At 46.5% G+C, this 22,408-nt stretch overlaps 2 protein-coding genes and 1 long non-coding RNA gene across 3 annotated transcripts; 1 reads left to right on the forward strand and 2 right to left on the reverse strand.

The window, feature by feature from the left end:
• Window positions 1-6: 6 nt before the first annotated feature.
• ptpn9a (protein tyrosine phosphatase non-receptor type 9a) lies at window positions 7-14,736 on the reverse strand. Its single transcript, XM_019873966.1, has 13 exons — window positions 14,279-14,736; window positions 5,607-5,750; window positions 5,410-5,499; window positions 4,209-4,333; window positions 3,265-3,370; window positions 3,029-3,139; window positions 2,317-2,633; window positions 2,127-2,214; window positions 1,988-2,057; window positions 1,654-1,732; window positions 1,368-1,518; window positions 1,077-1,284; window positions 7-407 (listed from the first exon to the last, which is right to left on the reverse strand). Exons 1-13 carry the CDS (start codon window positions 14,309-14,311, stop codon window positions 217-219), a joined length of 1,713 nt encoding a protein of 570 aa, XP_019729525.1. The 5' UTR covers window positions 14,312-14,736; the 3' UTR covers window positions 7-216.
• LOC109518236 (uncharacterized) lies at window positions 1,163-2,238 on the forward strand. The gene is made up of 2 exons (XR_002168695.1): window positions 1,163-1,248; window positions 2,083-2,238. It is a non-coding gene; the product is annotated as an uncharacterized LOC109518236 (long non-coding RNA).
• Window positions 14,737-16,635: 1,899 nt separating the features above from the next.
• Window positions 16,636-22,337, reverse strand: snupn (snurportin 1). Its single transcript, XM_019873983.1, has 9 exons — window positions 22,247-22,337; window positions 21,062-21,226; window positions 20,526-20,724; window positions 20,183-20,287; window positions 19,508-19,604; window positions 19,325-19,422; window positions 19,103-19,180; window positions 18,167-18,247; window positions 16,636-17,689 (listed from the first exon to the last, which is right to left on the reverse strand). The coding sequence occupies exons 2-9, from the start codon at window positions 21,217-21,219 to the stop codon at window positions 17,378-17,380; spliced, it is 1,128 nt and encodes a 375-aa protein (XP_019729542.1). The 5' UTR covers window positions 21,220-21,226; window positions 22,247-22,337; the 3' UTR covers window positions 16,636-17,377.
• Between the last annotated feature and the right edge of the window lie 71 nt (window positions 22,338-22,408).

The following is a 22,408-nucleotide window of genomic DNA, read 5'->3' on the forward strand; positions in this document are numbered from 1 at the left end:
GCTTGGACTACCTGTTTGCTGGACTTCACACACACACACACACACACACACACGCAAGCGCACACGCGTTGTCACATGCTGACGAATGGTCCCAGGAAAGAAAAGGACAGCATTTGCCAAGACGTGCGTCTTGGGACGAACAGCAGAATTTTGTGAGCGGGTGTATTTTGTGAGCAAAAGGTGGTCGTGGGTTGGGGATACGGAATGAACTAGAGCTCACTGATTGGCCGGGAGCAGGCCTTGCCTTTGGGCGTGCTCCAAAATGGCGTTGTAGCAAAAGTAGTACTGGTCCGGAGTTTGGATACTGAAGGCCCTCTGCGTTCTCATGCGTCGCACCGTCTGGCACACGTTCAGCGAGCCCACGTCTTGGAGTTGCGACAGACAGATGTCCAAGGCACAGAAGGTACCTGAAAAAAAAAATGCAGTTCATTTGTGAACTAGTGGTTGGTTGACACGTCTGCTTTGCAGTTCTGAGATTCTGGTTTCCAATCTTGGCTCGATGTGGAGTTTTCAGGTGGTTAACTGGAAAAATTGTGCGTTTCCTCATGAGGCCCAAAGTTGACAGACTTAACAATTAAACAGTTTTAAAGCTTCACTTTGTTCCCCTCTTACCAGCTCCCTCACTTTTTTTTTTTTTTTTTAATCCGGTGACAGAAGTGAGCGTTATCTGGTTCCGCCAAAAATTTCTGTCGTCTCACTTCAGATTTTGAGTGGCTATGTTAGTTTGTTAGTTCCAAACTTTCATGTTTTGTCTTGCAACGGCGCTTCAAGTTTGCACTTTTAAAAGGGGCTCATAAAGTAACATACCACTATTGACAAATAGCGACAATCAATACGTAAGGTTTAGAATTACCTTTAGATGCCACACGATGGCACCAAAGTACTACTTTTATTGCTTTTGCCTGAGTACAAACGCTTTAATTTGTGCAGTTTTCATGGATTTATTTTTTTACTTTTTTTTTGGGGGGGGGGGGGCTAATCCTAGAGCCATTTACTGTATCATGAGTCCTGTTCTGCCACCGTGACAGCTCCGATACAACCACAAATTGTCCATGTGAGTGCCGAGGCCTCCTGACCTGTCCTCCCGATCCCCGCGCTACAGTGAACCACCGTGGGGGGTCCTTGCGGGTGTCCCGTCCATTGAGATCCCAAAGCCTTGATCATATTGCCATGCTCTCTCTTCACGGCAGCAAGGAAGTCGATGAGAGTCACCGCCGAGGTGGGGACGCCGTAGTCGGGCCAGCTGAGGTACTGGAAATGACTCACTTGCCTCTGTTCACACGTCTGTTTGGACCATTGGGATATCTTAGCTACATATGTCACTAGTCAAGCGTGCGCATGTTGCAAAAAGGGTCTCGTGGCCTTACCTCGGTGTTGTGCAGCTCGAGGGTGGTGTGGTTGTAGTGGGTGTGGTGGTCCACCCTTTGATTTACCACTGCTATGTGGCCATAGACCTCCTGCCCACCTTCTTCCAGAGGCCAGTACTGTCCGCACTTCCTTCGACTGCCCTCCTCTGTCCTAAAACCGAGAGGAACTTGACATATTTTTTCCAGACCCAGTAGGCACCATCCCGCAACCTTTACAACTCAAAAAAGTGGTCCGACTTGGGAGTTCGACCAAAACATACCATATTATTTTTTTCAGAAAATTTACCTGGTTGTCATGACGATGACAAGCACATTTTGTTCCCAAACCATTCTCCAAAAGTCACCATAGGTCTTTTCCAGTGGACCTAAAGAGTGTGACACAAGCAATATTCATGTAACAGCCAAACATTCACAATTCGACTCCAAATTGGTGTACCACACAGGTCGATTCTTGATACACATGCATTTTCGATAAACACATTGAACAGCAGTTAAAGCTCTTGCAAGTAGTGTTAGGGGTGAGTGTTATTTTACTTCCATCATACCGGTTGCGATTCATTTCTAAGAAATTTTCTGAAGCATATTTAATGCAGTGAATATGTATTTTACCGCCGCCGTACCTTGAGTACCGATATATGCGTTCTTCTGTTTGTAGCCATCCATGAAGCTGGCGTTAATGTAGTCAGATCTCTGTTGGGACACGTTTCTCAATTAGGCACTTTGATGACCGTGTCACGCTCAAGACGACCGGTGCCAAACCTCGTTCCTTCTCGGCTTCAGGCAGACTCTTGTTTGATCAAGACAGAGAACGTCTCCATATCGGTTCCTCTCCAGATTGTAGACCGCTCTGTTGATTAAAAAAAAAAAAAATCACCATCGATCTCAAGGTTCTTCCCAAAGTTTTCTTGGGGTCAAACAAAGCGAGTGATTCATATTTTAATGCGCTCACTGTGCACAGTGGAAGGTTCCGGGCGGCGGTTCTTTCCGGAGTTCCTCGTACTCCAGGTGGATGCCGGAGCGTTGAAGCCTGCCCAAGTGCGCCAGCAGCTCCTGCGGGCGCATGGACTCGGGTCCTGGGATGTGAATGGAAGAGTCCTCCAGGGGGATGCCCACCAGCTCGTCCACGGGGTCCACGCGGCCGTTCTGGCCCGCCAGAAGCTGCTGGTTCCAGCTGAAGGCGTCCAGGGGAAGCAAGCCGCCTAGGTGTTGGGGAAGGCAGTCCCTGGGGAGGTGCTGGCGCAGCTCGGCCATCTTCACCATCTGGACCTGCAGGTACGTTTGAAGAAGCGACGGTTAAGTTTACTTACTTTCGTCTTTGTGCGTTTTGCCTTTGTCCTTTTCAATTAACATTGTGAAGTGTATCGGCAAAATGGTGGCTTTCCTTGCTTTCGTGTGAAGGCATCGTTTACTTTCTTTCGTCTTTGTGCGTTTGCCTTTGTCCTTTTCAATTAACATCGTGAAGTGTATCGGGAAAATGGTGGCTTTCCTTGCTTTCGTGTGAAGGCATTACCATACCATGACGACAAAACATCCATCATTTACTTTCAAAAATTCCACCCCCTAAAAGAGGCGTACCTCTGTATGTAGTCAAGTAAAAAGAAAAAAAAAAGCTCCGGCCTCGGAGAGGGCGGACAAAATCAGTAAGCTTTCCTGTCACTTACCCGCTCCCGAAGTTTCTCCTTCAACAGCAGACTGAGCAAGTTGTAGGGCACCCGAAACCACACGGGGGCCCCAACAATCAACACCTTCTTCAGCCTGGCGGGAAACGCCCCCTAATATTCAGAAAGACAGCAAAAAAGGTGAACACGGGAAAGTACGGGCGCTTGGACCCGCAGAAGAAATGCGGCCTGAGACGCTCGGTCCGGTATGTTGATGAAGGGAACAATAAAAGCTGAACCTTCAGTAAGTTGAGAATCTTCTTGCTCAGGTCCAGCTCGAAGTTTGTGTAGTTGGACCCGGCCATGTCGTATATGAACACCAAGCCATTCCTCTGGGTCTCAAAGCTGTTGGCGGCAAATAAGTACAGAACACGATGACTAATACACCAAACAAAATGGGATCTTTTTGGCTGGAACAAGAAAAATATTCCGCTTGCCTAAACAATACCATTTATTGAGACAGTTGTAAACAACAACTTGTTGCGCTGACAATCTTGTGTATGTTTCTGTGTGTGTGTGCATTTGGTCCAGCTCGAAGTTTGTGTAGTTGGACCCGGCCATGTCGTATATGAACACCAAGCCATTCCTCTGGGTCTCAAAGCTGTTGGCGGCAAATAAGTACAGAACACGATGACTAATACACCAAACAAAATGGGATCTTTTTGGCTGGAACAAGAAAAATATTCTGCTTGCCTAAACAATACCATTCATTGAGACAGTTGTAAACAACAACTTGTTGTTGCGCTAACAATCTTGTGTATGTTTCTGTGTGTGTGTGCATTTGTCATCGATCGTTTTGTTTTGTGTACAGTGGGGTTTTTTTCCCCGACTGTAAAAATGTTGCCCTTGTCCTTTGTTGCGACAGGTTAATGTCTGTAATAATCAAAGCCCCACCCCCCATATCATTACATTTACCATTTAATCAGCATCTCTGGTGAGCGTAGTATCTTTCAATTGTTTTTCACGCTAGCCGTCTAATTTCGATTCGGAATCGCTCCACAAGACGGACGTGGCACTCTGGTAGACGGGTATATTGTGTACAACATGAACGCTTTCTCCAATTGTGATGCGAGAGCGGTGGTATTACGAGTCGGATGAAGGAGGTGAAGTCTCCACTGAAGTCCCAGGTAGCAAATGCAGGGGGCCTGCTATTGCTTTTCACGGAGTGAGTGGGGATGCTCACCTCTCCACGGCGCGATCCAGGAGGTAGAAGAGTGCCTGCAGAACGACGTGGTTGCCCGTCTTGTTTGGGTGATGAAGTTTGGCAGTGTACAAGGCGATGGAGGCTCCCGACGGATCGCGTGCACTCTGCAATGCAACCCCCCCCCCCACCACCAAAAAATAAATAAAAGCATATTTTTGTATCGCAATTTCAAGTTATTTACACTCCATTGCCAAAAGAGGATCCATTTCCTTGTATTTGTGTTTGTCATGAATGAGCCACTATTCCTTATTGAGGGGGTAACGCAAATGCGACAATGTAGGAATTGGCCACAAGGGGGCACTCAAATTTACCAACTGGATTTTTTTTTTGGGGGGTGGAGGGTCTGTGGCAGGAGGAGCAACTCCGCATTCGGTAAATGACGTCGTGGAGGAAGACGATTGAACAGCAGCCAATACAGGAATATGACTAAAAATACCGCAGACGGGATATGAACGCCGTGTGTAGCATTCACGTCAATCAGCCGCGTCAGCGGGGAAGGACAGAGGGAAACGGGAGTCTTTTTACGAGCGGGATTTCTATGACAAAAGGCTAAATATATCCTAATGTGGTACTCGCAGTTCACTTGGAAACTTCTCATTCCGAATGAGAACATGTTCCAGTCGTACCTCAAAATTGCCAGGTGAAAGCGTTCATCAAACGTCAATACCGTATTTCCACCAATAGCGCCAAGGGGCATTATTGCTTGGTTCAGTTGCAGACGCGGTGGGGGTGGAAATGTATTTTGACACAAATACATTTTGGGAACACATGAACAGTGCCGCGAGCAATGAAAAACCAAGAGTAATTCCACCCCCAAAAATGTTTAGAATCACCCGTATGAATGGTTTAAAATCATGAGATGACAAACCATAATCCCCAAACACTTTTGATTGAACTGCTTTTATCAAGATAACATTGATTCCTTTGCCCCGGTTACTTGGGCAAAATGACATGTAAATTACAATGCGAATCTGCTTATTTCGGGCCTTGGCTAAAGTGACAAATAAAAGCAGAGCAGCAACCAGGCACTGAGTTTGTGTCGCAAGGTCATGGATATTGTACTGGGAATTTGCTGAATTCTCCACCTTTCAGCACGCGTTGCTGTTTTTTTTTTCGGTTCATGACCAAGTTGGCATGGGTGATCAATGTCGACGTGTGAACAATAAGCGCATGAACTTACCAGCACTGTGAACTTTCCGCTGAGCAGCTCGGACCGCAGAGGTTCTTCCTGAGGCTGAAGTCTGACGATTCCTTCTTTGAGACGCGTTTCCTGGAGCGAGAGAAAGAGAGAGAGAGACAGCCAGGCAGTTTGAGCAAGCGCAAGAACAGAAGATGCCCCGACCCCCCAAAACAAAAAAATATGGGAACCTTGCCTACCCTGTAACTGTGGAACAGCTGGATAGCTCGGAGCACGTCAAACTTGCGCGCCATGAGGAACTTGACAGCCAGTTCCCTGGAGAGCGGCGAGACTCCATGCTGACTGGTCCACTTGGTGATTTCCTCCAGGAACTGTCTGATGGCCTGAAAGAGAGGCCGCAAGACGTCACACTCACAACAGCCGCACAAATACCGGAAAAGTAAAAGCCAGCAAGGCGGCCCAGTGGTTAGCACGGCGACCTCACAGTGCAGAGGTCGTGGGTTTGATCCCGGCTCCGGCCTAACTGTGTGGATTTTGCATGTTCTCCTTGTGCCTGCGTGGGTTTTCTCCGGGTACTCCGGTTTCCTCCCACATTCCAAAAACTTGCATGGCACGTTAATGGAACACTCAAAATTGTACTGAGTTGTGATTGTGAGCACAGATGGTTGTTCGTCTCTGTGTGCCCTGCGATTGGCTGACAACCGGTTCAGGGTGTCCCCCACCTACTGCCCGAAGACGGGTGGAAGAGGCTCCAGCCCTTGTGAGGATAAAGCGAATCAGAAAATGGATGGATAGATCAAAGCCAGCAATGACAACCCCCCCTCCACCCCATATGTGCTTTGTAATTGCAAACAGATGCCACAAGAGAGTGACAAAATACTTCAAATGAAGCGCACGCCATTCGTCTAGCATGTAACACAATCATCAACTCGTGTTACATCGATGACCGTATTCCGTAAGTGAATTTATGACAATGACAACAAACCAACCGCCTTCACGTGAAGTTCATCTTCGCGACTGTACTAACAGCCTAAACTGTTCCATCACGTAGGCAGGCACACGTGCGCGCTAGAATTCGACGCAAACCCGATTGTTTCATTTCACACCCCTTTCGGAATGAGCTACCCCCACCCCCAGCAACCCCAGTCTGGCAGCAACCACAGCAATTCGAATGAGCAGGGGGAGAAAAAAAAAAAAAGGGCCACTGATGGTTTAGAAGTAAAGAAATCTCTCCTAGCACAAAAACAGTTGTTGGGTGGGGGCGGGGGGCATATGCAATGTTTTTGAGCTATTCGCAGTTGGGAAAATAGCAAGGGATTTCTGCGCACCACAAATATCGTTTCACAGAATTCCAAAAAAGGCCTCACCCCATCTGCAGTTGAGTAAATAAACAAGACCGCCGTCAATACAAAAGTAACTCAAATTGACTTTGAAAAGGCTTCCCCGAAACTACAAGTCAAGTATTTAGCTCGCGGAGGGGATGGGGGGGGGGGGCTTCCTGTGCTTCTCCACTTCTCATCGTCGCCATCTCCGCACCCCTCCCCCCACAACAACGCCGCCTTCTGCTTTTTCTGCTCAGGCGGGAACCCACAAGCGTGCAGTCAAGTCGGGGGTGAGCGAGGGCAGGAAGTCCACTTATGGGATTCTCTTTGGGAGTACAAAACGCTCAGTGAGGGGGCGGCGAGGCCTGAAGACAGGATGCCGCTGTGTCTGCTCCTCGCTCTCTCTCTCTCTCTCCCTCTTCAGAAGAGACGACGAGACATAAAGCTGCCGCTCTGTTCTCAGCCCTTAACATGCACCCCATGAGGCACCGGCGCACCTGACACTTGGATCCGCCGGACACTCCATTGGGGGTGCACCTAAACTCCAGACCTCCAAACGAAATGAAGCACACAGGAAAATGCTTTAACAAAGGCCGAGTTTGACGTGCTCGATGCTAAAAAGCGGTCCAAGCGTTGAGCAGGAAACTGACGTCACCTTTTTACGTCCACTCGGGAGTACGACAACATCACGGGTCGGCTTAAAGTCCAGTACGGCCTCATAGATCTTTGCGCCAAAGACAACTTCCGGTCAGGTAGGTACGCTTCAACTTCAGGGATTCTGAAGTTAGCGTCCCTCTTCGTCCGCAGGCTGCGACCCAGACTTCCTGGACGCGCTTCTTTGGTTCCACTGGTAGGGGGGGTGGCCACCGGGATCACATTCACAGGTCCGTTCTTATGTGGCGTTGGCGTGCTAGCAGCACAACGGTCACTTATTGATTTCCTTGAGGATGCATAAATGTTTACCTGATTGCGGCAGATGTTTCCCCTCAGCGTTCCGCCGTTCCGGACGATCAAGGTTTCGGTTTGCAACTTTCCACACTGCACTTTTGTTGAGCGATCCTTCAGAGGAACCTTACTTTGAAAGCTGTTTACGGTGCGCGTGCGTCGCTCAACGCGCGGGTACGAGTGATTAGCAACGAGTCATTGTCATGCTAACCCTTGAAAATGTTTGCACATGATAAAAAAAGGTGGACACTGAAAATATGGACTGTTCAATATTTATTGACTGCAGTCAGGGGTCCACTTGTGTGTTTGGTTCGCGGTGAGCGGGTCGCCGTGTTGAAGGGGCGTAGCGCGAATCGTCATTACGAGACGAAGCAACACAGACGTTTGACTGAGGCTGGAAATGCGCCGAAGATTTGCTCGCGAAGCTGTAAAAACAACAAGGCGATTTGATCAAGCTACACGCAGCCCGAGAAGCAGCAACCGATGTCAAATTTTTGGCCCGGACCTCCGCGATATGTTCTGCTTCTCATTTGGCCCCCGGGGGAGGAAAAAAATAAATAAATTGCCCACCCCTGCCTCAGCATGTCCACTTGAGTAATGACGTCTGCTTTCTTGAGAGCCGCAACTTCCTCTGTCTCATCTTTGCAGGCTCCTTAGCATGTCTACTTGATGAATGACGTCTGATCTCTTGAGCGCCGCAACTTCCCTCTGTGCATTCAACGCACGCCAGGGTGCAACTGTGCTCGACAAAAAAAAATTCGCTCTCCGGCTTTTGTGACCTTGGCTGTTCTCGTCGCCAACCTTTCTCTTCAATGGCAGGATTTGAAAAAGACACGATGAGGACCGGATATCTTTTCCTTACACTCGGCGACACTTCAGAATGACGTTTTGCCGAAAGCCGTCATGAGCCCGAGCTATGCTAGCGCTAAAGAAAACGACTATATACACACACACACACAAAACAAAATCCAAATGAGGGCCGCACCACCATTTCCGCGTGTTACTTTCGACCATCAATAAAACAAATTTCATTTAAAGCCCAAAGATTCCTTTGGATAGCATGACAGCATGCGCAGAACACGAAGCAATGCCTCGTTCCAAAGAGGTAACCGGATTCCGCTTACGTGACCCAATAGTCTGGTTAGAAAAGAAAAGGGGTAACCCAGGGCTCTTATTCGGAGCCTTTTGGGGTTTTTGTGCACGCTCACATGGCCTTTAAAAACCCGAATACAGCCAATATTCTGGTCTTAAACGGGTTCTTGGCTGCATGTAAATGTAGTCATCGGTGCCATGTTTGTAAACATGTCCAGGTGTGGGATGAACACATCTGTGGGTTGTATTAGATGCATTCTCTCCTTTTTTTGTATTAAGTTTGTGTTGAAAAATTGTGTTCAAATACATTCGTGGACAAGTTAATAAAAAAAAAAAAAAACTTTTTATATGCACTTTATATATTTCAGGTTTTCAGCACTTGTGGGGGGTGCCTGGAACGTGTCCCGAACAAAGAATTGGGGTTCACTGCATTGAAAACAAGCATTCACACTTCTACTCACAGCTATGGAGCAGAGATTCAAACCTGCAACCTCAGAACTGTGAGGTAGACCACGAATTTCACCCTTTGCATGAATTTTGAAGAAATCATGAAAACTGTCCACAAAAAAAGACCAAAGCAGGGTCCCGAGGACGCTTCCATAAATGCACAGCACCCTAAAAAGCATTTGTGAAGGTTGCGTTCGGTAACACGGTGGCCACAGAGTCAAATAGCGGCTGAGGCTCGCTTCCATTTGGGACGATGGCGGTCGATATCCCAAAACAGGAACTCGATAACAACACTCGAGGCGCTCTCTTCCCACTTTCTCTGCTTCCTGGGAGCACAAGCGACGCGCACATTGACATGCACATTAGCACATGACAGACACGCACGTGCACTCTGCAACTAACCCCGCCCCCTCAAACAGAGTCTCGTGGAAATGCTTTTAACAGCTGCCTGAACGAAGTTCCACGATCCTGTGTGTGTGTGCGTGTGCGTGTGTGTGTGTTCCTGGAGACACACAAGTACACCATAGTAAAAAAAAAAAAAAAAAGGCCCTGGCTCACACAGGAAATGAAGTAGCCAGATTAGGCTTTCTTTCTACTGGCCAAAACGATGACGATGAGGCGAGGAATCGCCAGGCGGTAAGCAACCCACGAAGAAAAACATGCCAACGCAAACTGAGAGCACGTGGCCACCGGGTGAGCGGTCCAGGCTAAAGCCTGGGACGCAACGGCAATGCGGTGCAGTGTTTTCCCAAGGAAAGAATCGCGGCATACTGCGAAGTACCGATCAGATGTTGAAGTTGAATTTGAAGAAGTGTTTTGTTTTGAAACAGCGAGGTACAACTTTTAGTGACAACCATTCTCGAGTTGGAGCCTGTTCCCGGCTGACTTTGGGCGAGGCGGCGCACACCTTGGGCTGGTCGGCAGCCATTTGTAGGGCACATGTTCATGCTCATCACACCTACAGGCAATTGAGACAATTAACCGAAGAAGCATGTCTTTGGAATGTGGCGGAAAGAGGAAGCCAGAGTGCTGCTGGGCAACTCTTTGTTTTCCCATATTTAAGGCACAGCGTGCAGACGATACATCTCGATTTGTATGGCGCTTTCACAAGAGAACGCACTGACCCCAATATAATGGGAACACCTTGTTGCTGGAAGCAAATCAAATTCTCCTTTCGCCAGGAGGATCGGAGACGTCACGATCGCATCGCGCGTGATGTCATACGCGTCTGCGGCGAGGGTAAAAGTCGGGATGGGCCCGATACCGGCCTAAAAAAATAAAAATAAAATAAACAGGAAAAAAATATCAGCCATCGAGTAAGCCTTCCTTGCCAGTAGTTGGCGCCGCACTGTGGCCATTTGAAACGTCAGCCCAGCACCGCGCGCGCGACAGAAAGACAAAGGCCTTTGTTCACAATTATCTGTCACGGTATTCATTGAAATGTTATGCATCATAAATACTTGTGGCGGCGCCGTGGACGACTGATTGGCACGACCGCCTCCCAGTGCAGAGGTACAGGGTTCGAATCCGGCTCCGGCCTTCCTGTGTGGAGTTGGCATGTTCTCCCCATGCCTGCGTGGGTTTTCTCCGGGTACTCTGGCCCTGGCTCACACAGGAAATGAAGTAGCCAGATTAGGCTTTCTTTCTACTGGCCAAAACGATGACGATGAGGCGAGGAATCGCCAGGCGGTAAGCAACCCACGAAGAAAAGCATGCCAACGCAAACTGAGAGCACGTGGCCACCGGGTGAGCGGTCCAGGCTAAAGCCTGGGACGCAACGGCAATGCGGTGCAGTGTTTTCCCAAGGAAAGAATCGCGGCATACTGCGAAGTACCGATCAGATGTTGAAGTTGAATTTGAAGAAGTGTTTTGTTTTGAAACAGCGAGGTACAACTTTTAGTGACAACCATTCTCGAGTTGGAGCCTGTTCCCGGCTGACTTTGGGCGAGGCGGCGCACACCTTGGGCTGGTCGGCAGCCATTTGTAGGGCACATGTTCATGCTCATCACACCTACAGGCAATTGAGACAATTAACCGAAGAAGCATGTCTTTGGAATGTGGCGGAAAGAGGAAGCCAGAGTGCTGCTGGGCAACTCTTTGTTTTCCCATATTTAAGGCACAGCGTGCAGACGATACATCTCGATTTGTATGGCGCTTTCACAAGAGAACGCACTGACCCCAATATAATGGGAACACCTTGTTGCTGGAAGCAAATCAAATTCTCCTTTCGCCAGGAGGATCGGAGACGTCACGATCGCATCGCGCGTGATGTCATACGCGTCTGCGGCGAGGGTAAAAGTCGGGATGGGCCCGATACCGGCCTAAAAAAATAAAAATAAAATAAACAGGAAAAAAATATCAGCCATCGAGTAAGCCTTCCTTGCCAGTAGTTGGCGCCGCACTGTGGCCATTTGAAACGTCAGCCCAGCACCGCGCGCGCGACAGAAAGACAAAGGCCTTTGTTCACAATTATCTGTCACGGTATTCATTGAAATGTTATGCATCATAAATACTTGTGGCGGCGCCGTGGACGACTGATTGGCACGACCGCCTCCCAGTGCAGAGGTACAGGGTTCGAATCCGGCTCCGGCCTTCCTGTGTGGAGTTGGCATGTTCTCCCCATGCCTGCGTGGGTTTTCTCCGGGTACTCTGATCCCCCCCTCACACCCCCACAAAAACCAAAGCAAAACATGCATGGCAGGCTAATGGAAAACTCTAAATTTTCCCAAGGTGTGATTGTGACTCTGTGTTCCCGACGATTGGCTGGCAGTTCATGGGTATACCCTGCCTACTACCCCGAAGACAGCTGTGATAGCCTCTAGCACGCCCGTGACCCTCGTGAGGACAAGTGGATTAGAAAACGCATGGACGGATAAATACTAGTGGTATCGATACTTTGTATCGGTATCAGTGAGTACTCATTAATGAATTCTCATCGTGGTATCGAATATCCCTGGTTAAAACTGTTAATAATGTTAGAATAGCTTGCCGGAATCCGATTCCGACGGTATGGCAACCCTGAGCAATTCCATATTATTTATTTCAGCAATTGGAGGCACGCTAACACTCATCGCTGGGTCCAAAGGTGCATTTTAAGACCGTTTCACAGTGACATATTAACGTTCCTTGGAATTGGTCTGAGAGTGATGCGTCGTGCTCTTGTCATTGTGACATTGTATTGGAAAGATTGCCTTCCGTCGCAGCCAGTTGTTTTGCATATCCGCTCTACCCAACCGCAACCAACACCCCCAAAAACGTATTGTGTTTTCGTCTCGGGGGAGAAAAGTGGTCGGGCATACTGACTGCTCGCACCAATACTGTATTGGGAGGGGCTGATGTCACTTAATAAAAAATAAAGAAAACAAAAAGGGGAGGCTCGTACCACGGATGGAAAATTTTAATTCTGACTTTGTTTTGGTTGTATAAGCCAGTGGTTAAACATGCAGTTGCATCCTCCTGCCAACTCTAATTGCTGCATTTGACAGGGCGTTTGCTTCATCGTTTCATACGTGTTATTCATCTCAGGTCATTGTTCAAGACACAGCAATGTACGTATCACTTGGTAACCACATAATTATTTTGTATGCGGAACTCAAGACTGCAAGAGACGCTGAAACTATTAGGAACAGCTCTCAGTGTGAGGCACTGCAGTTCCACAAATAAATGAATAAAAAGCGTCTTCAATGGACAACTCCAAAACGTGCATTATTGTCCTTTCGAGCTCACCTGCGACCCGAGCCAAAGTGTGAACTAAGCAAGCTTATGAATAGGAACCGATTGGCTAGTTCAGTGTTTTGCAGCCTTTAGTGAGCTAAAAACACACGTCGTACATTGGAAATATAGTCTCAATGTCACGCCACCAAAAGCATATGCAATCCAGTATTTGGCCAAGATAATATCATATATATATATATATATATATATATATAATGCTGACTTTTTTTGTCATGTCATAATAAATCACAAGTAAGCAGGGATTTTTGCTGATTCAGCAGGTTCGGTTCCGGAAAAAGAAATTCACATAAGGGTGAATTTGCAACTGACCAACAGCGAATCTGCGGCTGGCACCTAAATTAATTTAAGAAAAACAATTTTCAGACCAAGTGAAATTGGGTAATTTCCCACCGCTCACCTGTTGATATTTCACAACAAACTAATGTGCTCAGTTCTTGGGAATTACTGGTTTAGGTGTACCTAATGTTTTTGCCAATAAGTGCTTATTATTTTTTTGAAATAAAAACACACGTTAGCTTCACTGAAGGTTTTAAATCAGGTATATCCAAACTGCGGTCCACCGTCTATTTTTTTGTAGACCGGAGCATATCCTAAAAAAATAAAATAAAATAACAGAGCAACAGTTTTGTTTTTTTTTTTTTAATAGTTTGGTTCTGAATGTGGAGATGAGAGTTGGTTGCTGCTCAGTGCAGGGGCAGATCAACTCTCGTGAAGACAGGACCACCCTAAACCCATTAAAAAATCGATTTGTTTTTTATCACTTTAAACAAAAAGGTGTGATGTAACAATTTTACCCAAAGCTCAATGATATAAAAACAAAATATAATTGTCCTTCGCTGGCTGTGAATGTGAGTAGTACCCTACTGCTGTCTGGCGACCAATCAATGTGTAAAACCACCTCTCTCATTATACAAAATAGATGCACGGATTTTTAATATCGGTCTTATGACATAATTAGCAATGCAAAAAAAATGTTTTCTGTTAGTAAAAACAAAGCTCGTGCTGTTCAGTGAACGCAATGCGATAATGATGCGTTTAAAGACCACGCCAAAGACGTGGGAAAAACAGATGTATTAAAAGGCGATTCTTGTCATAAAATGCGCATATTTTCCACAGCTGCTGTGCCCTCCACCCACTAGAGATGGGGGGGCTTGGGGTGGCTATTTCACATCCGCGGACAGACAAGGAGGGGTTATTGCTCTGCACAGCGACTCAAACACAGACTGGAACTGTCGGTGATGCAATAATGCGCCACAAATCGATAACAGCAGTTCCGCTCTGCTTTCGGGCAACATTTCAGCCCGCATTCGAGCAACTGACACGGTCCCATTGCCTCGAATTGAACACATAGACACACAGAAAGGGCCTACCTGTTCTTCCTCGGCCGACAAAGTAGCTGCCATGGTACCGATTCGGTCACCGCCGCACAGGAGGAGGAGGTGGAGGAAGAGGAGGAAGAAGAAGAAGAAGAAGAAGCAGGCTTCTGGGGGGGTCGTTGGCTGTTCGGTCCTGCTGAAGAGTTTTCTCTCAGGCTAATTAACTCGAATGTTCCATTAAAAAAATAGCAAAAGACGAGACGAGCAACCGCTTCTTGTATTAGTTTTTAGCGAACTCACACATAAAACAAGGCCCGCTTATGGAGGTTCGGCCGCTTTCGGAACCGTCCCCTCCGCTAAGCCCAGCCCAGCCCAGCCCAGCCTTAGCCTAGCTTTAGCCTAGCCTAGCCGCGCGGATCACCGTCGACTTCTTGCTGCCATGAAGAATTTTTGTTTTGCCGGAGAGCATTGAACGTCTCCTTTATGCTGCCTCCAATGAGGCCAGCCAGTCAGTCGCTTCCTGCGCACGGCTCTGCATCCTAGTGGTCGGCAGCGGAACTACAACCACAGGGTCACATGCATTCATTCATAATCAAGCAAAGCAAAAACAGACACATTGAGCATGAAAATATCGCAACATGCATTTGTTGTATAAATTATAGGTGTCCTGGGAGAAACTGTAACTGTATCTATAGTAAGAAGGACAACAAATTATTATTTCAAATACCAAATAGCTCTTGAGCACCCCCCAATGTTCTTCACTATTGAGGACCAATTTACAAGTCAAATATAGCAGATCAAATGAGCCTGAATTATTTTTATTTTCTTTTTCGCGTGGGGGGGGGTCTTTTTTCGATGGATTTCCTATAATTGTTGAAACATTTTGTTTAATCACAGTCACGTTCTACCAAATTGTAATCCGACTAAAGTCTTTTTAGTCATTTGGAGGAAGAGAAAAAGAGTGAGCTATATGACTCAGCAGAAACGACATCATCAAGCTAACTGCGTAGACCTAAGTTTAGACTTCTCTATTTTTCACTTTGTCCCCAATGTTTTCAGCCATACTAAAGTGTATTTATTTTGATTTAGATTAAAAAATAATATTATTTCATGTGTCTGTCATTTCTGTGCGTGACCGAGAGACCCCAGGAAGGAATAGCCTGGGAGATCTCACTTTAATAAAAAAAAAAAAACAAACATTTACAGTTTTTGGGGGTGGTGGTGGAGGGGGGTGCTATTTAGCTTTTTGACCGGCCAACAAGAAACGTGTTTTGTTTAAAAGCTAACATGTGAGACTTGGTTTGTTGGCATTCTAACATGTATGATGGTATGCTGAAGTGTGACGTTAACATGTTGATAACGGATTCAGCATTATTTTAATTTTTAAAAAATCATTACGTGACAACTGAATACCTGTACATGATAACTGCGATATTACATTATTTTGACACTATAATATTTGTATAATCACAAATGGCTGGTGCACCCCCCGAGATACGTATCGATTTATCTTTTATGAGCGATGCACACCAGGTAATAATCGATTTGTTGTTCTTTTATCATGCTTCCAATTGAATTAACGTGAATGGTTTGGACTCTGGAGAGCTTTTAGATGTTTTTACGTTCCAAAAATGGCTGCGTCATCATGTTGAAACGGTAAGGAATCTTTCCACTTGAAAATGTATCGTGCTTGAATCGTATTTTTGCCCCGTGTACTGCGATAACGTATCGAATCGTCTCTTCTTGGAGAGATGCTCACCATAGACACACGCACACGCGCGTGTAAAAGATTAATCAGCTTAAAGCAGCACAATACATTGATTTTCAGATCCTGCGCCAGCCGTTCTGCTTAGCTCATTGTATCAGTCACACAAGTTTCCCACATTTGATATTTTTTATTATTACATCATATGTTGGTGTCCATCCTGTTCTGAGCAGGCTTTCATTTTCTGCGTGTGTGCGCGCATGAGAAAGCGTGGGAGAGCTCTCAGTAAAGTACAAATGAGTGCAGCATTTCCTGGAAAGCGACAAGTGCCGCTGACTAATATCTGCATTCCTGCACTGAAGCGCATGCTGGGTCAGGCTTCTCAGAAAAAAGTGTTGAACAATACGATGTGGTCGATTTGTGTTGTAAGCTCATATTTTCAAGTCCTGACAGTTTCCCGTTTCGCTCGACATTAAACCGCAAATGACTGTATCGGTTCTATTGGACGTGAGAGCGCCAGCACAACGGGAACCGTTAAAAACAAACATTTATTTGGAAATACACTTTGTACAAAAAAAAAAAAAAAAAAATTCAGTGGAAAATAAAACATTGTAAAAACTAGAACGGGTTCTCAACACGTTATTGTTGATACAGATGAAATAAGAGTCTGCATTGGAAATTACAAAGAGTGTTTTGGGTTTTTTTGACTTGTGTTGTTTGATCAAAGTAACCCGGCAAACAGGGTTTCAAAATTCCAGGATTTTTCAAGTCGTAAGTGTTCTGCAGAAATGAATGGAAATTAAGCGAAATGAATTACTCAGTAACCAGGAATTTATCGAATTGAAGGTTGGCTCTAAGTTTTCATTTGCTCTTGCGTTTATTTTTTGGGTGTTTCGCCATTTGTCAGTTAAAATTTTTCTTTTTTTGCAGTTGCGTTAAATATTTGTTGCTTAGTTTGGCTATTTGTTTTTTTTTGCACTTCAGGGCCACCGAAGAGAGGGGCTACTTTCATCAAACATTTTCTGTGGGACATTTCGGGATGGTGGTGTATTTTTATTCTCTTTGAAATGGGTTGGCTCGGGGCGATGAGTAATGTTTAGCTCACCATCCACATCTTTGTCATTGAATGAAAGAACTGACTGCTCGATAAAACACGTAAAACTCCTACTCGCTGATACATCTGTTGTAATGTCATTCTTTGAAATTGGATTATTTTGCACGGCAGTCTTATGACTGTACAAATTGTTTACATTCAAGGATATTCCCAGAAATTCCCCATCACGTTCAACCCGAACGATCAAGGAAGATGAATCGAACACTTCTGCGCACCCAGAGGTCATCCTGGCTGGCGCCTGATTAAAATTAGCCTGGATTTGTAGGAGAGGTTTTCTGGAAGAGGTTCTAAATAAAAGGAGTGGAGCGCAGGTGAGTCAGCGATTATCTAGCAATCACATCAAGTCCTCCATTTGCGCTTCCTGGATGTGTCTCTGGTTGTGGCCGTTGTCTTGGGCGGGCGTGGACAGGTGCTCCAGCTCGTAGCCGCCATCCCGGCTGGCCGGCCGCACCTCGCCGGAGGTCTTTTTGTGCTCCCGGATCTGCTGCAGCTGGTGGCGGGCGTATTCGGGCTTGGCGGTCAGGGGTCCGTGGGGCACCTCCACGCCCAGGATGTCGGACACCATGTAGGGTCGCAGCCAGCCCACCAGCGGGGTGCTGCCGGGCGTGTAGTGAGTCTGCCGGTGGTAGAACAGAAGACCGTCCACCTGCCGGCAAAGTCGACAATCGGTCCAAATGACATCACTCGTGCTTCAAGGTGGCAAAAGTTCACAACTAAGCTCGCCGTCATATTGAGCTGAAATTAAAATAGTCACATTTTGTCCTTGAGAAGAGTAAAAACAAAAGTAATCATTCAAATCATTACTCAAGGAAAGGTAAAAAAAAAAAAAAAAAAAAAAAAAAAAAAAAAAATTAGAGGCACTGAAATGTACCTAGATAGTAAAAGTGAAAAGTATATTTATCGGCTGTATTAATGTATTCATTTAGATTTTTTTTTTTTTTTTAGGGAAATTGATGAAAAAAGCCCTTTTAGGGTATATCTTGTGGTGTTGTGTTTTGTCATCATTTTCAAATCAGGTCAGCGGTAGTCACTTGCGTTCTGCCACCGCGAAATAGCCTCACGTCTGGGGTTTACAAACATGACGAAAAGGTCGCGTCAGGAAGAACTAAAAAGAGTTTCTCACGCTGAAGCTGTAGTCGGCCGCCAGGGCTTTCTGGATGGACTCCGCCGTGCACTCGCTGCTCTGGAGGCTCACGAAACGGAACTGGCAAAGCAAACAAAACCACAAGTGTGTTTCTACCATACACCGATTTGGCTTCCTGTCCAACAGAGCTTGTTGCGATTCCGTATAAACGCCACCGACTATGGAAGGGGGCAGGTTACAAAGAAAGATACGACTATTTTATACGTCGCTCTCCATAATTATTGGCAGCCCTGGTTAAGATGTGTTTTTCAGCTTAAAAATAAAAAATAAAGGGCTTTGCGCAGCTCCTCAATTAGTATCAAGGATTTGGCAATGATTTCAGTATGATAAATCACCACTAGATGGCAGGAGTGGCTTTGATCAGATGTTGGCGTGAGTGTGTGTATGTTATCCAGTACGAACCCACTTGGCGGGAGGAAGCAGTGCGGTGGTGAGATCATGGATAAAGTTCAACATTCATGAAAAGTTCATGCACCAGTGCAGTGTTTTTCTTGAAATAAACTGTTATTTGGCAAATTTCTGTAGGCCTTCAAAAATGAGTCAATTGCTCCAAAAAAATGAAATTTGAGAAAACCGACCGGTACTAAATGAGTTAAGAAATAATTATTTTATGTCAAACCATGTGTGTCAAAATTAACAGCAGCCCCGATGTCAATGTGTTTGCCAACAAAACTGCACTTAATCCTCCATGATGTTTTCACAAGATGGAAGAATTCGGAAACAGGGGTCTTCGACCATTGCGCAATCCCTGATCTCATCCTCTCCTCTTTAGCTGACTCCACAAGTTTTCAATTGATTTTAAGGCCACATCTTAGCCAGGGGTTCCCCTAATTATGGAAGGCACCGCACGTCGTTCGCCGGACCTTCTTCTCTTAGGTCTCAAATGTTCACAAGGTTCAAGTCTCTGTCACTCACGGGGTTGCGTTTGGCAATCTCGGTCAGGCCGTCCGTCTCCTGCACTTTGGACTGGAGCCAGTAGAAACGGAAATCGGTCTGCGGAGGAGAGAACGGCGCGGCGGCGTCAAAAAGAGCAAATGGAGAACATCTGCGCTCCAGACTTGCGCTACTTTGAAGCCATTAGGAAGGATAAACATTCCCGGATTTGCCGCGGCGCTTTTCGGGAAGGGTCCGTCTCACCGGGCAGTCGTAGACCGGGTGGCCTCTCCAGCACATGACGTCCAAGATGTAGAAGGTCCGATCCACCTCGCTGTAAATGCAGTCCAGGATGGTGTAATCTAGGCGCACGGCGGCGTTAATGTTTTGTCTTTGCTGCGAATCGCTCGTTTGCAGAAAAGTGGGCCCCGGGGGCCCTGCGGCTACCTTTTCCCATGGCCGAGTTGTGGCGGTTCCCACCGGGCAGCAGGGAGGGGAACCGGTTCACGCAGTAGCCACTTTTTGTGTAGGCCGCAGTCGACCCCTGCAAAACAACAATCGATACAACCAATGATTGTCTCTGCATCTCCTCATTTTCTCGCCGCTGTTCTTTGACGACTCCTCTCCTCTTGTAAACGCTTCACAGCTCTCCATTTGCTTTCTTCCTCGTCTTCACGTCTTGGCCCCCTCATCGTTTTGCTCTTATCAATTTCTCCTCATCTTGGCTCATTTCTTCATCTTGTCATCTCTTCAACCCTAAATTGTCTTCTCGTTTCCTCCAAACACATTCTCAGCTTATTTCCTCACTTCATCTCACCTCCTCGTCTTACTTCCTCATCTCCTTGTGTCCTCTTTACCCTTCCGGGTCTGTAAGGCCCAACACGCACACACACCTGTATGCTTGTTTTTTCAAAGAACTTTCATTACGGGGTACGCTGGGCGTGTGTTTCAGAACGGATCATAATTCGGAGTATTGTCGACAAGCGATTATCTTTGTGTGTGGCCTAAGTTTCTCAGTATCCGTTTCTAGGAAGCCCTTATTACATTTACACACCTTTGCTCAAGCAGACATGGAAATCGCAGACAGTTTGGCTTCGATAAGACTCGCCCAAAGTTTCCTACCTTGGAGGCAATAATGAGGGATCTTTTGCCCACTGGACAGACCACCATCAGCCAATCCGAGTCCAGCTCTGCTGGGACGTCCACCAACCACTCTGACAGCATAAGCTGAGGGGGAACACATAGAAGTCTTTTTCAGAGCTACTTTTTTTTTTGACACAGGCGCCCCCTTCTGGACCATATGGAACACTGTAGCGTAGAAGCTGACATTTTTTTTAACATTTTCTAAAACATTTCCTGGAAATTACAGAATTTATGGATCTGATTGGCTTACATGGCCTTACAGCTTTTTTAAAAGCCCAAATTGAGGACCAAACGAGTTTCCATTACCTCATGCAACACTTACCTGGTTGGCGTAATGCTTTGGTAGCTTTCTTCTCTCAATCTCCATCTCCTCTTCTTCGGCTTTGTCATCTGGCTGCTGTTTCCCCTTCTCCTCTTCGTCCTCCTCCTGCTTGTCCATGTCCTGCTCCCCATCGCCGTCCGCCCCCGCCCAGTCGCCATTGGCCAGACGCCGCACGTGGTCGACGTAGTTTAACCTTTTACTGAGATGGAAAATAAAGGAAAACACCGGTTGAGATGTGAACCGTGTCTGTTCATTTTTGATGGACTCGTACGTCCGGGTGGCAAAAGTGCAAGCAATCTCCAATAGCACAACTTGAATCGACTTTTCTACTGCTCAGATTAATGCCACATACATACTCTTGATGGAGATGCACAGAATTAATCATGATTTTTGTTTTTTTGGGGGGGCGCGAGGGGGTCAGAAAATACCTTGGTTTATCTCTGGCTATGCAGTAGTCGCTCGCTATTCTGCCACACGGAAGTACCCCGGTGTCTATTTTCTCCAAATATTCTGAAAAGGTCTATAGAGCGCCGTACATCTTCTGCAGCTCAAGGAAGCGCCGGCGACGCTCGCTCTGCTCCAGCACGCTGTACTTGCTCTTGTACTGGGACAGCCGAGGGTGCGGCGCGGCCGTACTGTTGGGCTCCTTGGACACAGCAAAGCTGGCCGAGAGGGCTCGGGTCAGGTCATCCATGGGGACTCTGGAGGCGTGGTCAAAACAAAAAACACATAGCAGTGTTGTCACGACTTCTACATTACCTGTTTGCGCTGTTGCAGGAAGCGCTGAGTCAACATGTTGTACGCCAGCCAACCGTCATATGCTGGTTTTCTCCTAACTCTGGTTTCCTCACATATTCCAAAAACATGCATGGCAGATTGATTGGGCACTCCAAATTGTCCCTATGTGTGACGGTGAATGCGAATGGTCGTTCGTCTATGTGTGCCCTGTGATTGTCTGGCAACCAGTTCAGGGTGTCCTCCGCCTACTGCCCGAAAATGGCTGGAATAGGCTCCAGCATGCCCGCAACTTTTGTGAGGGTAAACAGGTTAGAAAAGGGATGGATGGAAGTCATGGATTAAAAAAAAAGAAACATGTTCACAATAGCCCATTAACACAAGCATAGTTTAATAATATATTTTAAACACTTGAGGATTTTTTTAAGCCGACTTATCTGGAATTTTTTTTACGTCTGAATTGGCACCGACGTGTGTGAAGTCAAAACAGGAAACGAGGTGAGAAAGTAAAGAGAGGAAACAAGAAGGCAAATAAGTGAGAAGAGCTGAGCAGATAAAGAATTGAGGAGAGACAGCAAGGAGATGAGAAGACGAAGCGAGGAGGCTAAATAAGGGGAGGAAACAATAAGGTGAAGGGAAGAAATGAAATTACAGGAACGTGAGAGAAGTCAAGGAGATGGGTTTGAAAAAAAAAAACTTTCTCAGTACATCCATCCATCCATTCATGATCTGATCCGCTTATCCTCACGTGGTCGTGACGTAATCACTTCATTCTGTGTATGCCCCGCTAGCTAGCCGGCCGGTTTATGTTAGCAGTGTGGCTAACATATGCTAGCATGCTTTGGAGCCAACCGGTCGTAAGCCACATTGGCCATTCTACATGGTTGTTGTTTCATCTACTAGCTAAACGCCAGTTATTATAAAGTGCATCCCAAGCACCAGCGGTGCAGCTCAGACAGATAAATATGTTTAAAAAATAAACTTACGGTCGACGTGGAGGGAAGCAGCCGATGCCGTGACCTCACATCCGCCTTTCTGGCGAGGAGGAAACTCTTCCGGAGTTTTCGAAGAGCAAATTGTGATCAAATGAAATTGTTGCGTTATCTCATGTCTGAGTCAGTGCTTATCAACTTATGGGGCGTCTTGGC

The sequence above is a fragment of the Hippocampus comes genome, unplaced genomic scaffold, assembly GCF_001891065.2.
Source record: "Hippocampus comes isolate QL1 unplaced genomic scaffold, H_comes_QL1_v1.1 scaffold298, whole genome shotgun sequence".
Lineage (NCBI taxonomy): Eukaryota > Metazoa > Chordata > Actinopteri > Syngnathiformes > Syngnathidae > Hippocampus > Hippocampus comes.

Coding starts and splice junctions, on each gene's coding strand:
- ptpn9a (XM_019873966.1), bottom strand. CDS start 14,311: ATGGCAGCTACTTTGTCGGCCGAGGAAGAACAG. Junction 4,334..5,409: donor GCGGAAAGTTCACAGTGCTG/GTAAGTTCATGC, acceptor GTTGCATTGCAG/AGTGCACGCGATCCGTCGGG. Junction 1,285..1,367: donor TCGAGCTGCACAACACCGAG/GTAAGGCCACGA, acceptor TGGTCCAAACAG/ACGTGTGAACAGAGGCAAGT.
- snupn (XM_019873983.1), bottom strand. CDS start 21,219: ATGGATGACCTGACCCGAGCCCTCTCGGCCAGCTTTGCTGTGTCCAAG. Junction 20,288..20,525: donor CAAAGCATTACGCCAACCAG/GTAAGTGTTGCA, acceptor GTTCCCCCTCAG/CTTATGCTGTCAGAGTGGTT. Junction 17,690..18,166: donor CGGCCGACTACAGCTTCAGC/GTGAGAAACTCT, acceptor CTTTGCCGGCAG/GTGGACGGTCTTCTGTTCTA.